At 61.1% G+C, this 15,569-nt stretch overlaps 1 protein-coding gene across 1 annotated transcript in view; it reads left to right on the top strand.

The window, feature by feature from the left end:
• The window catches only part of TMEM63B (transmembrane protein 63B), an 18,763-nt gene extending 3,200 nt beyond the window's left edge, over positions 1-15,563 (top strand). The window contains exons 5-24 of the mRNA XM_045294762.1: positions 137-333; positions 525-615; positions 2,241-2,278; positions 3,169-3,311; positions 3,397-3,448; positions 3,835-3,943; positions 4,433-4,503; positions 7,109-7,189; positions 7,586-7,709; positions 8,449-8,582; positions 8,679-8,816; positions 8,917-9,070; positions 10,575-10,672; positions 10,800-10,865; positions 11,963-12,125; positions 12,618-12,723; positions 13,813-13,980; positions 14,496-14,611; positions 14,753-14,839; positions 14,941-15,563. Of these exons, the coding sequence (XP_045150697.1) occupies positions 137-333; positions 525-615; positions 2,241-2,278; positions 3,169-3,311; positions 3,397-3,448; positions 3,835-3,943; positions 4,433-4,503; positions 7,109-7,189; positions 7,586-7,709; positions 8,449-8,582; positions 8,679-8,816; positions 8,917-9,070; positions 10,575-10,672; positions 10,800-10,865; positions 11,963-12,125; positions 12,618-12,723; positions 13,813-13,980; positions 14,496-14,611; positions 14,753-14,839; positions 14,941-15,129 (2,325 nt within the window). The 3' untranslated portion in view covers positions 15,130-15,563. The remainder of the gene's footprint in view (positions 1-136; positions 334-524; positions 616-2,240; positions 2,279-3,168; positions 3,312-3,396; positions 3,449-3,834; positions 3,944-4,432; positions 4,504-7,108; positions 7,190-7,585; positions 7,710-8,448; positions 8,583-8,678; positions 8,817-8,916; positions 9,071-10,574; positions 10,673-10,799; positions 10,866-11,962; positions 12,126-12,617; positions 12,724-13,812; positions 13,981-14,495; positions 14,612-14,752; positions 14,840-14,940) is intronic.
• Positions 15,564-15,569: the final 6 nt, after the last annotated feature.

Genomic DNA, 15,569 nt, shown 5'->3' with positions numbered 1-15,569 from the left:
CCGAACTGTGTCATGTGGTGGTCTTTGTCTGTAGGACCAGAGCTGGAGTTGAACAACCCCTGGAGTTGAGGAGGAGGGAGGCTAGCAGCCCACCCTGCAGACCCCCTCCAGCCCCTTTCTGCCCCAACATCTCCAGGGTTCTCAGTCCCGCCCCCGCCCCATCACCACCACCACCTGCCTCCACTTTGCATACTCTTTTCTGCTGTGCCCCCTGATGGTCAACCCCGGAACTGCAGGGCCTCTTAGCATTCCTGCTTCACCCACCACAGGCAGCAAGCCCTTGAAGATGCCTTCCTACCTGCCTGCCTTAAGGCTGCAGGTGTTGGGTCCCAGGTCTCCCTGAAGGGCAAGGGAAGTTGGAAGGGAGCAGGGTAGAGGGCATGTATTCCTCCCTGCTTCAGCCTCTGCGCTTTCTGTGCCTTTCTCTGTCCCTGGAGGTAGAGTGGGGGCCTCCCCACTGCATCCCCCCATACAAGGGCTCATATACTCAGTGGGCCTCCGCTCTCTCCTCTCCCCACCCCCAGTGTGGCCTCAGCTATGCACGGGGACAGTCACGACCGGTATGAGCGGCTCACCTCTGTCTCCAGCTCCGTCGACTTTGACCAAAGGGACAATGTGAGTGCCCTCCATACCCCCTTAAGCTGCCGGGCCAGGGAGTCAGGGAGGCCGGCCTGGCCCTCTCCTTCACACAGGGCAGCCAGCCAGGCCCGGAGCTCCCGATTCATGTCCCGTACATCACAGCATCCCAACTCGCGTGGCTTAGCTCCTGGGAAACCCAAACCCCCTGCCACAGTCCGGGGCAGGCTCCAGCCTGACCCCTTCCACTGGCTCTGCTTGCAGTTGCCTGCAAGTCCCTCCCAGCCCGGTGGGTTCACTCCGTCAGCGCTGCCATTAGCAGCCAAGTAAGCAAGCGCTCAACCTGGTGGGCCACCAGGGGTCCTTGGATGGATGTTCAACTCACTGCCACCGAGTCGATGACAACTCATAGGGACCTTGTAGGACAGGGTAGGAGCCGCTCCTGTGGTTTCCCACACTCACTTCACGGGAGCAGAAAGCCTCGTTTTTCTCCCTTGGAGCAGCTGGTGGTTTCAAACTGCTGACCTTCGGGTTAGCAGCTCAGTGCCATTGGGGCTCCTTTGATTAATCCTAAGGGCACCTTTTCCCCCATGGTTTTAGAAATACTAAGGGTCTGTCCGCCCATGCTGAGCAAAACGTACAGGCTCCGTGGAGTCGTCAGAAGGCGTGAGAGCCCATGGCCCTGACTTGTGTGGGGCCAGTTGGCCCACTTGTGGATTGGTCTGTATGTGGTGGTCACAACAGCCCATCCCACCCTTTCATGGTGCACCCTGCATATTGTGCTACCTCTCTGGTCCTCCCAACATTCTTTGTGGTGGGAGCCCTGCTTAGAACTTGATTCCTTAGAGCCGGGGTGGCTGGGTTAGTCCAGGGGAGCCTGGGGCCCCTGCGGCTCCCTGAACAGTCCCAGCCAATGGTGGCCGGCTTCCTGGGTGGGACTCCTGCCGGTAAATGACACAGCTAAAGCAGTCCCCTGCCAGTGCCAGCCAGAGGCCTCTAGTGGTGTCCTGGCGCAGCCAAAGTCCTGCCATATGGCTGGACGACACCTTTCTCCCCAGCCTGTGCTCAGACTGGCCTTCTGATGGTGGGAGACTGGGGGTGGGGAGGGAGTTCTCTCTCCCCGCGCCCCCCCCACCCTGCTCCCCTGCCTGAGGCAGGCCTGGGGGCTGAAAGGCAGAAAAGTACAGGTCTTAGGAACCCCTGGAGCAGTCCCTTCCCAGTGACCTAGAGAATAGATGGCAGGGATTTGGAGAGCCTGGCCCACTCTCTCAGGTTCTGGAGATCTGGGCCCCCTACCCTACTGAGAAGTCCACACCCTGCCCACTCCCACCCCTCCCAGCAAGCTACAGCACTTGTTTCAGCCTCTGCTGCCCCCCAGGGTATTTGTAGCGTCCGATGCCTGAAACATGGGGGTTTCCAGGTGAATAACCCACCTTGGCATTGGTCCTTTTTTTTCTTGAAACCTGGAACCTGCCCTCTCCTCCCTCCCTCCCCCTGCCCACCACAGGCTCACTCATGGGGTGTGGTTTGGTGGGGGGTGGGGGTGGGGAAGCAGGGGTGTTCTGTGCCTGGGAGTCACTGTGAATGGGTGGGTGGGACTCGGGGAGGGGCATTCCAAGTGGGCAGGCTGGGGGCTCAGGCTGACAGTCCTCTGTCCCCCCCAGGGTTTCTGTTCCTGGCTGACAGCCATCTTCAGGATAAAGTAAGTGCAGGGACACACAGGACAAAACTCCAGGCCCGTCAGCTCCCACAAGACCGGGAGCCAGAGGCTCTGAGGGCCTTAGTGCTCCTAGGCAGCCCGGCACCCTCTTCCCCAGGCCAGGAGGCCAAGGCCTGCGTCCATCCACCCCCTCCCCTGGCCTGTGCTGTGCCCGAACGCTCCCTTGCCCCCCCAGTCGCTTCTGTGACCCCCACGTCGGGGGTGGGGGTGGGGACCTCTCCCCTCATCTTTCTCTGCCCCCTGGCCCCCTTGAGAGGAGGGACTGGAGCCCCCAGACCCAGAGCCTCCTGGTGCAGCCAGTGGCGGGGCGAGTGGGGGGTGCGGAGTGCAGCAGTCAGACTGGAGGCAGCCAGCAACCGCAGGCAGGAGCAGAGCCAAGCAGGCAGAACTCAGGAGGCCAAGCCAGAGTCCAGCAGGCAGGCAGTGAGCGCTGAGAGAGGCAGGAAGCTTGGACAGGTCAGCACCCCCACCAACCACTCCCCCTAGCCCCCAGGGCCCACCCCCGTGCCCTGGGCCTCGCCATACACGGCCCACCCAGCACCCATGGAGTGCTGCTGTTTCCCCAGACCTCATCCTACTTCCCCACTTCCTCCTCCTCGTCCCCCATCAAACCTTTCTCTTCTCTCCTTCTCACCCCCATCATTCTTTCTCTGTCTTCAGTCTCTCTCTCCTTCCCTCGCTCCAATCCCTTGCCTTCACCTTCTAGCCCTCCCCTCTCTCCTCACTCTCCCAGGAAACGGGACTAAGAGTTTCCATTTCATAAACCCCATACTGCTGCCAGATGGGCAGGGGCGTGGGTCTGGGGGCGGGTAAGGGCAGGGGAGTGGTGGCCCCTCCCTTGCCCGGCCCACAACCTGCCCCGCTGTCCCCAGGGACGACGAGATCCGGGACAAGTGTGGGGGCGACGCGGTGCACTACCTGTCCTTCCAGCGGCACATCATCGGCCTGCTGGTGGTCGTGGGCGTCCTCTCTGTGGGCATCGTGCTGCCCGTCAACTTCTCAGGAGACCTGCTGGGTCAGCGAGGACTGCGTAGGGGGTCGGGGCTGGGGCAGGGGAGTGGACATGCCCTGAGCCCATGCTGCTTTTCCCCACCCCCTAGAGAACAATGCCTACAGCTTTGGGAGGACCACTATTGCCAACCTGAAATCAGGGTAAGGTTGGGGAAAACTGGTCTGTGGCCAGAAGTCTGGACCCTAAAGAAGGGATTGGGGGCTGGATCTGCAAAGAAGCTGTGGGTCCCTGAGGGTCTGGGGTGAAGGTAGAATGGGTAGACCCCTGAAGAGGGTCCCCAGAGTGGCCCCATAAAGAAGAGGGGTCTGTCGGGCTGGCAGGGGGGCAGCCGGAGGGCAGAGTAGCCAGCAGGTAGACTAGTGAGGATGGAGCACTCTTGGGTGCTGGGCTGGAGGGCAGAGGCATAGAACCTGCAGACTGCTGCCAGTGGAGGGGCCTAATCACCAGGAAGTTGAGGGGCAGCTGATGGTATGTGCAGGACCAGTGGCTCCCGTGGGCTCCCTGAACCCCCATGCCCATCCCCCAGGAACAACCTACTATGGCTGCACACCTCCTTCGCCTTCCTGTACCTGCTGCTCACAGTCTACAGCATGCGGAGACACACCTCCAAGATGCGCTACAAGGAGGACGACCTGGTGAATAGGGGGTCCCCCACCACCTCACCCAACCCCCACCTCCAGCCTCTGGCCCCCTGGCGAGTTCCGCCAGCCAGGTGTGCCTCCTGGCTCAGCTGCCGTGGTGGGTTCCCCTCTGCCGAGGGGGTCCCCCAAGACTGTGCTCAGGCTGTCGGGAAGGCTGAGCTGAAGTGGCCCTCAGGAAGCAGCAGCCAAGGCTGATGGAGGGAGCGCTGCTTCCCTCCCCTTCTCTGAAGGCTGCTCCGTGGCAGACCCCCCTCACAGGAAGGGACTCCTGTCAAGAGAACCAAAGCGCTCCTGCATGAAGCTCGCTGCCTGATTTCTCCTAGAAGGCTCTTCCTTCCCCTGGCTTCCCCTGGGAGCAGGCTGATCCCTAAGACCTGCTCCCACCCCTGCCAGTTCCTCTGCTCACCCTGCTCCCATCGCCCCAAACACAGCCCCTCCCTGCAGCCTGGGGAATCCCTGCAGACCCTCTACCTCCACCCACAGGTGAAGCGGACTCTCTTCATCAACGGAATCTCCAAATACGCAGAGTCGGAAAAGATCAAGAAGCACTTTGAGTGAGTCAAACTGCCCCCCCCCCCCCCAGGCCCACCCCTGCAGCTGCTTCCTCACACCTCCCCGTCAATGCTACCCTCATACTCCTCACCTTGCAGGGGCAGGCAGGGGTTGGACAAAGGGGGCCCCTCTCTGACTCCAGAGGGGTCTAGCACCTGGACTGAGTGGGAGGCTCCCAGAAGAGCAGGAGAAAAAACTAGAAATGTTTCTGGCCTCCTCGTGCCCCTAGAGCAGTGGTTCTCAACTTGGGGGTCGAGCAACCCTTTCACAGGGGTCGCCCGGTGTATAATAGCATCAAAATGACAGTGATGAAGTAGCAACAAAAATAATGTTATGGTTGGGGGTCGCCACCCCATGAGGAGCGGTATGAAAGGGTCACGGCATTAGGAAGGTTGAGAACCGCTGCCCTAGAGTGAAATGGAGCCCCGGCTGGGGCCTCGGGGTCTGTGGGTCCTGTGTGGTGTGCGTTCCCGTCCGGACTGGAGACATTGTCCTGGGGTCTTTGGGGAGAAGCTGGGCTGCGGCTTCCCAGAGGTTCTCTTCTGTCTGGGGCATCTGACTTAGGAGGGAGTGGACTCCACACCAAGCTCAGTAAGATGGTCAGAAACTAGAGAAGGGGAGGAGCCAGGAGGGGCTGGGCAGGACTCACCTGCTCACCCGTGGGGCAGAGTTCATGGGGGCAGGGGCACAGGGACGTCAGAAAGGAAGGACCCGCTGTGGGGACATGGGGACATGGCCTGTGCAGGACTGGGGATCCCCCCCCTCCCGCATACTTCCTGCTCACTTGGCCAGCTTCCTCAAGAGCTTGAGATTTTCAAAGGGTTCACAGTGTGGTGGTCAGCTTCAGGAGCCTGGCCAGGCACTGGTCAAGATCGGCCCGTCGGAGGTCAGGGATCATGATGAAGGTCATCAGGTGAGGGGGGGGGGTTGTCACAGGCTCCCACAGAGAGCTCCTGGCAGCTGACCTGACCCAGCCACTGACTGTACTGAGGTCCGCCAGAGTCTTGGATCATAGTGCTGTCCCCAAATGCTCCCTTGCCCCCTGCCCACCCCCCGACCCCCCCACCAGTCAGGACCTGTTGGACTGGTTAGGATCTGCTTCCAGCCCCATGCTGAGGAGGACGGAGGGTCCGTGTGTGATCAGTGTTGGTGGAGGAAGGCACATGTGTGCAGCACGTGTTCCGTGTGCTGGCCCTGCGATGCTCCTGTCCTCAGAACAGACTGAGCCAACCCTCAGTCAGCATACAGGAACGTGGGGGTCAGGCCATGACGGGGGGCGGCGGGGCCAGCATCACCTGCAGCGGGTGCTCAGAATCGGAGGACATTGGGCCCGGCTGCCAGTTTGTGCCATCTATCTGTTTAGTCGTAGACGTCCATCAGTGCACCTGCTATGTGCCCACCGGGGACAGAGCACTAAACAATCCAGACAAGGCCCAGACCCCCCCCCATGCTTACAGTTTCATGGGGGACAGGCACCTACAAACGGTGAACAGGCGAACTAGGACCAGATGCTGTGGAAAGCAGGAGTGGGCACTAAGAAGCACAGCAGCAGGGACAGGTGATGGTGTCCAGGAAGGGTCAGAAAGGGTAGGCAGGGCATGGGCTCCGACGGGAGTGACCTTTGAGCAAAGACCCAATACTTTGGCCTACCTGTATTCATACCTGGCTGCTGCACACCTACTGTGTGCTTCAAACCAGGAGACCAAGACCAACGAGACCGTTGGCCCCTTGGGACTCATGACCCCGGTCAATTTCAGCAGGTGGTCTGTGATTACAGTGCACCCACGAACCTTGTAGGGGAATCCACACTGGAATGTATGGGGTGTAGAAGGAGCCCTGGCGTGGTGGTTATGCATTGGGTTACCAACCACAAGGTCAGCACTTCAAGCCTATCAGCTACTCCACAAAAGAAACATTGGGCTTTCTACTCCTGTTGAGCGACAGTCTCAGAAACCCACAGGGGCAGTTCTACTCTGCCCTATAAGGTCGCTGTGCATCAGAACAGACTCAGTAGCGGTGAGGTGGGGGTGGGGGTGGGACCCTTGGCATTTGTTGCTTTTGGGGGAGGGCACATGCAGGGACAGTCTGGTCAGAGATGTGGGTCAGACTCACAGTAAAACTGGGATAAATCTCAAGTCAGAGTGAGGGGCCAGTCTTGAGTTAGGGTTAGAGGTCAAGATCAGGGTTATAGTCTCTGGCCATGGTTAGAGATCACTCTCAGGTCAAGGGCCAGGGTCACCAGCCAAGGTTAGAGAGCATCTGCTGACTGGGGCTTGATGGATGGCTGGTCAGAGGGGTCAGCCTGGTCCCGGCTGTGGTCAGGCCTTCTGGAGCAGGGCTAAGGGGACAGCTTTCCTCGAAGGTCTCAGCAGATGCAGAATCGGACTCGGGTGTGTCCACATACAGTGTGCACTGTCCCCAGGGTGCTCCCCCTGGCACGCAGCCCCACCCCCATCGGGAATCTCACAGGGGCTCTCATTGGTCAGAGAAGGAAGGGCACCACGCAGACCAGGCCTGCGTGTGGGAAGGTGGGAGAGGAGGGTCCCGGTGGATGTCCAGGTCGGGCAGGCAGGGCCCTGCAGGAAGTGATTGGCCGCTGTGTTCCAGGGAGGCCTACCCCAACTGCACAGTTCTGGAAGCCCGCCCCTGTTACAACGTGGCTCGCCTTATGTTCCTGGATGCGGAGAGGTACTGGGGCACATGGGTGGGAAGCGTGACTCCCAGGGTGCCCAACCCGTGATGGAGGGTGTGCCAGCCCCCACCCAGGAACCTGGTTCCCCTCTCAGGTAGTTCCTAGAACCTTTAGCATTCAGTTCCGCCTGTGGGATTGCCTGTTCATTTGGCGCTGCCAAGAGCAGAGCCTGGGTGGGTGTCTGTTTGTTCTAAGCGGAGGAGGAGGCCTAAGACCCCGCCCCCTCTGAGCACAGACTCTTCAACTCCAGCAGGAGAAATTCAGGGCATACCGTAGGGCACACTTCCTGCGGGCTTGGTGCCATGTCTGAACCAGGCATGCTTGTTCTCAGGAGGTGGGCGCGGTGGCCTCCTGGCTGGGGTGGTGGGTGACTGGGGGCTTGGGTCCTACAGGAAGAAGGCCGAGCGGGGAAAGGTCTACTTCACCAACCTGCACAGCAAGGAGAACGTGCCCACCATGATCAACCCCAAGCCCTGCGGCCACCTCTGCTGCTGTGTGGTCCGCGGCTGTGAGCAGGTATGTGCGACAGGGCCCGCGGTCACAGGGAGCCCAGGGTGGCCCTGCCCCATCACCCCAGGAACATGAGCACACAGTGGGCTGAGGGAGGGAATAAAGTCTCTGGTTCCCGCTGGCCACGCAGTGACCAGTGTCCAACCTCCAACCAGCGTAGGGCAGCCACGGCAGCCTTGTACTGCCCATGCCAGCTCTGTGAGCCTGGGAAAGTGTCCCAACTGCTCTGTGCCGCCAGCAATTCATCCGGAAAACAGGGACAAGATGCCCTGGTGGTTAAGTGCCCTACTGCTGCTGCCCGGCAGCTCTTCAGGAGCAAAACCTAAGTGATTTGCCTGCGTAAGGAGCACAGCCAAGAACGTCCCACGGGAAATCCTACCCGGGACACATGGGCCCGTCAACTCGACCACTTGCAGCAACAGCAGGAGCCGATTGCACCCGCCTCACTGGGGTGCTGGGGGGTGGGGATGGAAAGGCAGCGGCGTTTTCCTTCGTGGTTACACACTGGTCTGCTGACCGCAAGGTCGGCGGTTCAAAACTACCAGCGCCTCCAAGAGAGAAAGACGAGGCTGTCTGCTCCCGTAAAGCGTTCGTCTCAGAAACTCACGGGGCACTTCTGCCTGTCCCGCGGGGTCACTGTGAGTCGGCAGCGACGCCACAGTGGGGCGGCATTTCCCCAAGACCATATGAAGCCCTCGGTATGGGGCCCGGCCCAGGTGTGCTCAGGTGAGCCGCCCCGCTGCAGGTGGAGGCCATGGAGTACTACACGAAGCTGGAGCAAAAGCTGAGGGAGGACTACAAGCGGGAGAAGGAGAAGGTGAACGAGAAACCTCTTGGCATGGCCTTTGTCACCTTCCACAACGAGACCATCACAGCCATGTGAGTCCCCAGCCCGTGCGCCACCCCGCCCCCTGCGTTGGGGGCGGGGAGCAATGGTGGGGTCTCCGGCCAGCAGTAACCGGTGCTGCCCCCCAGCATCCTGAAGGACTTCAACGTGTGCAAGTGCCAGGGCTGCACCTGCCGGGGGGAGCCGCGATCCTCCTCCTGCAGCGAGTCCCTGCACATCTCCAACTGGACCGTGTCCTACGCCCCCGACCCCCAGAACATCTACTGGTGCGTGAACCATGGGGGTAGTCAGGGAGGTAGGCGGGGACCAGTCAGGCACTGGAGTGACCACCTCCCTGTCCCCCCTGCCCCCTCACCCCCACCCCAGGGAGCATCTCTCCATCCGAGGCTTCATCTGGTGGCTGCGCTGCCTGGTCATCAACGTGGTCCTCTTCATCCTCCTCTTCTTCCTCACCACCCCGGCCATCATCATCACCACCATGGACAAGTTCAACGTCACCAAGCCTGTGGAGTACCTCAATGTAAGGCCATGCCCCACCACACTCCCTGCATACCAGCACCAGCCCTCCCCAGCAGGAGCACCAGAGGGTCCCACGGCCACCTGCCCCTGGTCCTTTCAGTCTAACCCCACCCCACTCACCCACCTTGGGCTCCCATCCCCTCCCGGGCAACTCCCCCAGTGGCCTTGCACACGCACCTACAGAGACTGCCAGGAGCCCTGGTAGCACACACAGTTAAGCACGATGGTGAGCCGAGGGGTGGGTGGTTCAGACCCACCCAGGGTCACTTTGGGGGACAAGGCCTGGCCATCTGCTTCTGGAGGGTCGCCTCCTAGGGGGTCCTACAGGGCAGTTCTCCTCAGACACACTGGCCACTGTGAGTCAGAACTGGCTTGGCACTAACACAGAGACGCCTACTGGGGGAACCCAGGCCAGTCTTTTCCGCCTCATGACCTCAGACCAGCCTCATCCCTCTGTCCTCCATCAATCGCGCCACTTGAAAAATGCCGAGCTGGAGGCTCGGGCTCCGGCCCCTTAGGAAAAGTTGTCTGACTGGAGACCCAGCCCAAATGGGAAGGAGGGGGGAGGGGACACTCTGCCCGTCCTCCCCTCCCATACAGCAGGCCCCTGTTGCACCTCGATGTTCAAAGGTCCACTGTGGGAAAACCTTGGGAAGACCCAGGTTGCCTGGGCTCAGACCCCCGCCCTGCTGCTTGCCAGCGGGTGAGAGAACACCAGAAAGCCAAACCCACTGCCAGGGGGTCTGCAGTGACCCGATAAGACAGGGTACAGCTGCCCCCCTGTGAGTCTCCAAGACTGTGACTCTTTTACGGGAGTAGAGAGCCTCATCTTTTCTCCCAAGGAGGGGCTGGGGTTTCAAAGTGCTGACCTTGTAGGGAGCAGCCCCAGCATAACCACCATGCCACCCACTGAGACAGAAAGAGGTGCCCTCGCCGGGTCCTTTTGCCCCTCCAGGAGCTCCTCCTTAAGGAGCCCTGGTGGCGTAGAGGGTGCACATGGGGCAACTAACCCTTAGGTCAGCAGTTCGAACCCACCGGCTGCTCCTTATGGAATAGGTGAGGCTTGTTTCTGAGAAGCCTACGGAGCAGTTCTGTGGTAGGCAGTCAGTGCCTGGCACACCGTAGCTCTGCCCTAACTGCTGTTCTGTTGTTCACCCCGGGGCTCTTCATGTGACACCGGGCTCCCCCTGCGCCCCCACCCCCGTCAGTCACGACCCCCTGTCTCCCCCCACAAAACCATAACAACACACAGCTCCCCCACACCCCGCCGCTGGGGCGCCTCACACCCCCGCCCCACAACAGTCTACAACACGCCCCCCTCCGAAAACCACACGACACACGGAGACACACCCACACCCCCCACAGCCGCGTGGCCCCTCGGGTGGAGTCCCGACTCCACTGCTCCTGGCAATCCCACAAGAAGCGGGGAACGGGTACCCAGGATCCTGCCTCGGGTCACCCCTGTCACCCCAGGACCCACTTGGCGTGGTCTGGGCTGACCTGGCTCTGCCCACAGCTCCGGGGAGAACAGGACAACCATGCACAAGTGCTACACCTTCCTCATCTTCATGGTGCTGCTCCTGCCCTCCCTGGGACTGAGCAGGTGCGTGGAGGAGTGGGGGCGTGGCTAGGTGCAGGGAGAAGGGCACGGCCCGCGCCCCGTGTCTAGGAGGTCCCCCCGCCCCTGCGCACGGCCGTTCCAGCTCCCTGGCCACTTCTCTCCCCTGCAGCCTGGACCTCTTCTTCCGCTGGCTCTTTGACAAGAAGTTCTTGGCTGAGGCCGCTATTCGATTTGAGTAAGTGATGGGGCCCCAGATGGCAGCAGTGGGTATGGCTGTGGGGACACCCTCAGGACCCCTGGAGGCAGCACCGGGCGTCTCACTCCGCAGCTGGGGAAGAGCCACACACAGGTGCACCCAGTGTGCACGGGGGCTTGGTGTCGGGGCCCATCTCTGTGTGCTCAAGCCCACCCTCCAGGCAGCTTGGGGACTTTGTAGCCCACCCTTGAGGGACTGCTGAGAGGTCTGTGCCACTCACAGACCTTCTACAGTCTGTAGAAGCTTCTGGAATCTCCACGGCGGGGATTTGGGGAGGAGTCTTTGGTGGGATCTGAACTCACGCTTTGGGAGGGGCTTGGGGACCCTCCTGGTGTCTTCAAGGTGTCTGGAGCCTCCATTGCCGCTCTCTGTGGTTGGCGCCAGGGCTCACGACTCTGGGAGAGTCTGGAGGGCTCTGGGGCTCACTGGGGTGCGGATAAGGCACGTGTTCTGGGAGCCCCTTGGGCTCTTTCCCAAGCATGACTGGCTTCTTGACGGGACACCTTCTCTGGGATCCGTGTGGGGCTGCTGGGCCACACACTGGGGCTGGGTGTGCGGGCACAGCCCTCCCTGGTAACCCTGGGCTCACACTGGCTGTGTCCTGAGCAGCTTCTGAGTCTCCCGGGCTCACCGCTCCAAAGATGGTCTGACGCTTATCCTCTGGAGGTGACAGGCTCATGTTGGGGCTCAACAAGGGGGGACCCTCTGGGTGCTTGGAGACTCACACAGCTGGGATGTTTGTTTGGGAGTCTCACTGGGGAGGACTTGGCCAGTCTTAGCCAGTGGCAATCCTAGTGGTCTCAAGCACTCGCTTGCTGGGTCTTTGTGGGGGCACAAATCCTGGGGGGACTCACACTTGGCTCACACTCTGGGCATGCCTGTCTTCCCTCAGCATTCTTGGGGCTCGCTTGGGGAGTGTCTGCACACTGCGTCTGTCTCTGCACACTGCGTCTGTCTCTGGGTTCGCACATGGGGCATGGCACGTGGGGTGAGGGCACGGCGTGGCAGTGACGGGCAGGCAGACGCCAGGCACCCTGGGGGGGCGCAGCCAGTGCTGGAGCACCTGGTGCCCGCAGGTGCGTGTTCCTGCCGGACAACGGCGCCTTCTTCGTGAACTACGTCATTGCCTCCGCGTTTATCGGCAACGCCATGGACCTGCTGCGCATCCCGGGCCTGCTCATGTACATGATCCGGCTCTGCCTGGCGCGCTCGGCCGCCGAGAGGCGCAACGTGAAGCGGGTATGGCTGCCTGGGGCAGCGGCGGCCCGCACAGCGCGCCCTGGTGGGCCCGGCCAGGAACAGCAGCAGTCAGCTAGGGCGCGGAGCGCAGGGTGGGCGGGACCTGGGGCACCCAGGTAAAGCTTCCAGGACGCTTGTGGCCCTGGGCCACCCCTTTCCACCCGGAGCTTCAGCTTCTCCTCGTGGACAGCGATGGGTCAACACAGATAATAACCCTGCCAGCAATAACAGCCTAGCATGCTAACAAGGGACTCGGGCCAGGTCGGGCTCCCTAGGCACTGGGCTCCCCCACCCCTCACCAGTCCCGCCCCTCGTAGGCACTGCCCCGCCCCGCCCACTCCCAGCACAGCCCCGCCCCTCCACCTGCTTGCCTTCCCTCCCCCAACCTACAGGCCCTTTTCCTGGTGGCTGCGCCCCCTGACTCCCTCTGGCCCTCCTTGCCTCCCCGCACCCGGCCCCACCCTGAGCCACCTCCTGCCATCTCCCCCCCAGCATCAGGCCTACGAGTTCCAGTTTGGCGCAGCCTACGCCTGGATGATGTGCGTCTTCACGGTGGTCATGACCTACAGTATCACCTGCCCCATCATCGTGCCCTTCGGTAGGCACCGCCGCGCCGGGACCTGGGCCCTGCTCGGGGGGACCCAGGACCTCACCTGCAACACACTAGCCAGGCAGGCCACCCCGAGTGGACAGGGCCCTGGTTGGAAGCCCGGCCCCTCGGGCCTCCCGCCTGGTCCCTGGCTCAGTCTGGGGCCCAGCCTGCAGGGAGGAAGGGGCGAACCAGCTGGGTGCAGGCAAAACTAGGCTGGTGTGCTGGGTCCCTGGAAAGAATCACCCCAACACAGCCCATTCCCCACTGTTTCCACTCCTCTGGATATACTCGGATATAGTCCAGGCACCAGCTCACCTCTGTAGGAACATAACACTTCACAGGTGCACACACGTACACTGGGCAGCCCTGTATATGCAGAGAAGATCTTTGGATTACAGAGTAGGCTGGGCCCTGACCCCTCTCTGGGGGGTCTGGAGAAGTTAGTGAAGTTAGTCTTCAACTGCGTTCCTAGTAATGTTCCCAACCCCTTAAACACCCCCCTCTGGGATACAAGACTCTGGACTCTCAAGTGAATTTCCTAGTCTTCCTCCAAAAACCTTATTAGCTTCTAGGGAAACGGGCCTTGCCATGATTGGAACAGAATTTATACTTCCTCTGTGGGTTACGTGTTGGGCTGCTAACTATCAGGTCAGCTGTTCGAAACCATCAGCTGCCTCGTGGGAGAAAGACAAGGCTGTCTACTCCTGTACAGAGTTACAGTCCGGGAAACCCACAGGGGCAGTTCTACACTGTCCTACAGGATCACAGTGGGTCAGCACTGACCCCATGGCAGTGAGCTTACGTTTTGCTTTCTGAGTGTAGGGACAGCCGGAGGGAGACGGATACAGGTTTCAGAAGATGGTTGGTTGAGCCAAAGGGATGCATTTCGAACAGTAGAAGGTCTAGCGAGGGCAGAGGAGGAGGGTTGACCCCAGGAAGCAGACGTTCTGTGAGGCTGCCGGCTGTGGGGTGCCCTGCCCCCCTGCGCTGGGGCCAGAGGAGGGAGCCTGGCCTGTTGGCCGCCTCAGAAGGACCAGGACGCCAGTGGTTGAGTGGCACTGGTTCCAAGGCTAGGCCTGTGTGGCTGTCCCCCAGGGCTCATGTACATGCTGCTGAAGCACCTGGCAGACAGGTACAACCTCTACTACGCCTACCTGCCGGCCAAGCTGGACAAGAAGATCCACTCGGGGGCCGTGAACCAGGTGGTGGCAGCGCCCATCCTCTGCCTCTTCTGGTTGCTCTTCTTCTCCACCATGCGCACCGGTGAGGGGCCGCGCCGGGGGTGCAGGAAAACAGATGGGACGGGCCATGCAGGGCCACCCTGGCGGGGTTCCAGGGCAGGGACCTGGGTGAGGGGCAGGTTCTGGGAGGGTTGGGGTGGCATTCAAGAGGGAATCGACAAACAGAAGCAAAATATAAAGGAAAATGGAGATCGACAGGCTAGTGGGCAGTGGCTAAGGGGCCAGCTGTGCCCTGGCAGGCATGCTGTAGGAATTCACTAGCTCTTCCTTGGGACCAAAGACCCCAGTAGGGGCTCCCCTCAGGCTGACCCTCTAGGACACCCTATGGGGCCACTGCACGTTATCTTTTAGGATCACGAATGAATTGGAACGGACTTAAGATGACACCGCGGTAACATGTAAAAGGATAAAACGTGGAATGTTTAAAATGGATAATTCAGAAGAAGAATAGAAGCTCAGGGTGGGGAGGGGCTTGGGAGGTCCCGGAGCCTAAAGAGCTGCCACCCTCTCTTTCCCCCCCCACCCCCACCCCGGCAGGATTCCTAGCCCCCACCTCTATGTTCACATTCGTGGTCCTGGTCATCACCATTGTCATCTGTCTCTGCCATGTCTGCTTCGGACACTTCAAATACCTCAGTGCCCACAACTACAAGGTGTGGGGGCAGGAGCCAGAGGGCTGCAGGGGTGGGGGGTGGGGAGCTCCTGAGCTGAGGCTGCTGGGAGCAGGAGGGGTGGGGGTCCCAATGGGGGCGGGCGAGGCCGCCCACTCCCGGCTTCATTCTGGGCCCCTCAAGATCGAACACACGGACACAGAGACGGACTCGGTGGACCCCAGGAGCAACGGGCGGCCCCCAGCTGTTGCCACCGTCCCCAAGTCTGCGGTGAGTGCCCGTGCCAAGGCTGAGGGGCAGCTTGTCGCGTCCTCGTAGACCGCAGAAGGACAGCTGTCCACCTCACACGCCCTCTTCCTCTCCACCCTCAGAAATACATCGCTCAGGTGCTGCAGGACTCAGAAGGGGATGGGGATGGGGGTCCCGGGAGCTCGGGGGACGAGCCCCCGTCCACCTCCTCCCAAGAGGAGGAGCTCCTGATGCCGCCCGACGAGGGCCTCACCGACACAGACTTCCAGTCTTGCGAGGACAGCCTCATCGAGAATGAGGTCCACCAGTGAGGGGGGGCCCTGGAGGTCACCCCACCCCACCCTGCCCCACCCCCACGGACACTAAAACGCTAATAATTTATTAGATCTAAGCCCCTTTGTCCCTCATCCCTGCTTTCATTAAGGTATTCATACCTGGGGGGTCTCGACCCCTCCCCAACCACAGAGGGAGGGAGCCCCCCCAAATAAAACCTCAGTGAGGAGAGCCCCGAGCCGGCCCCGGGGCAAAGAGGGGTATGGAGGGAGCCCCGCCCCCAGAGCAGTGCCCCCCAGGCTAGCAGTGTAGCTAGAAAAGGGTTCATGAGAGTCAAGAGGGAACCTGGGGCCTGGCTGGAGACCTGGGGTGCACAGCAGATTGAAGGGCCACCTGCTGGTCCGAACCCCAACTCCCCTCTGGGCCCTGGCACCCTGCAGGTGCATGAGGGGGTGGGGGTGCTGGGTGGGCAGAAGCG

This window comes from Echinops telfairi, unplaced genomic scaffold (genome assembly GCF_000313985.2).
Source record: "Echinops telfairi isolate 266 unplaced genomic scaffold, ASM31398v2 ScPeMD7_3533;HRSCAF=4204_1, whole genome shotgun sequence".
In the NCBI taxonomy this organism is placed as follows: Eukaryota; Metazoa; Chordata; class Mammalia; order Afrosoricida; family Tenrecidae; genus Echinops; species Echinops telfairi.
Note: the sequence above shows the minus strand (reverse complement) of the source record. Positions and strands in the feature narration are given on the sequence as shown.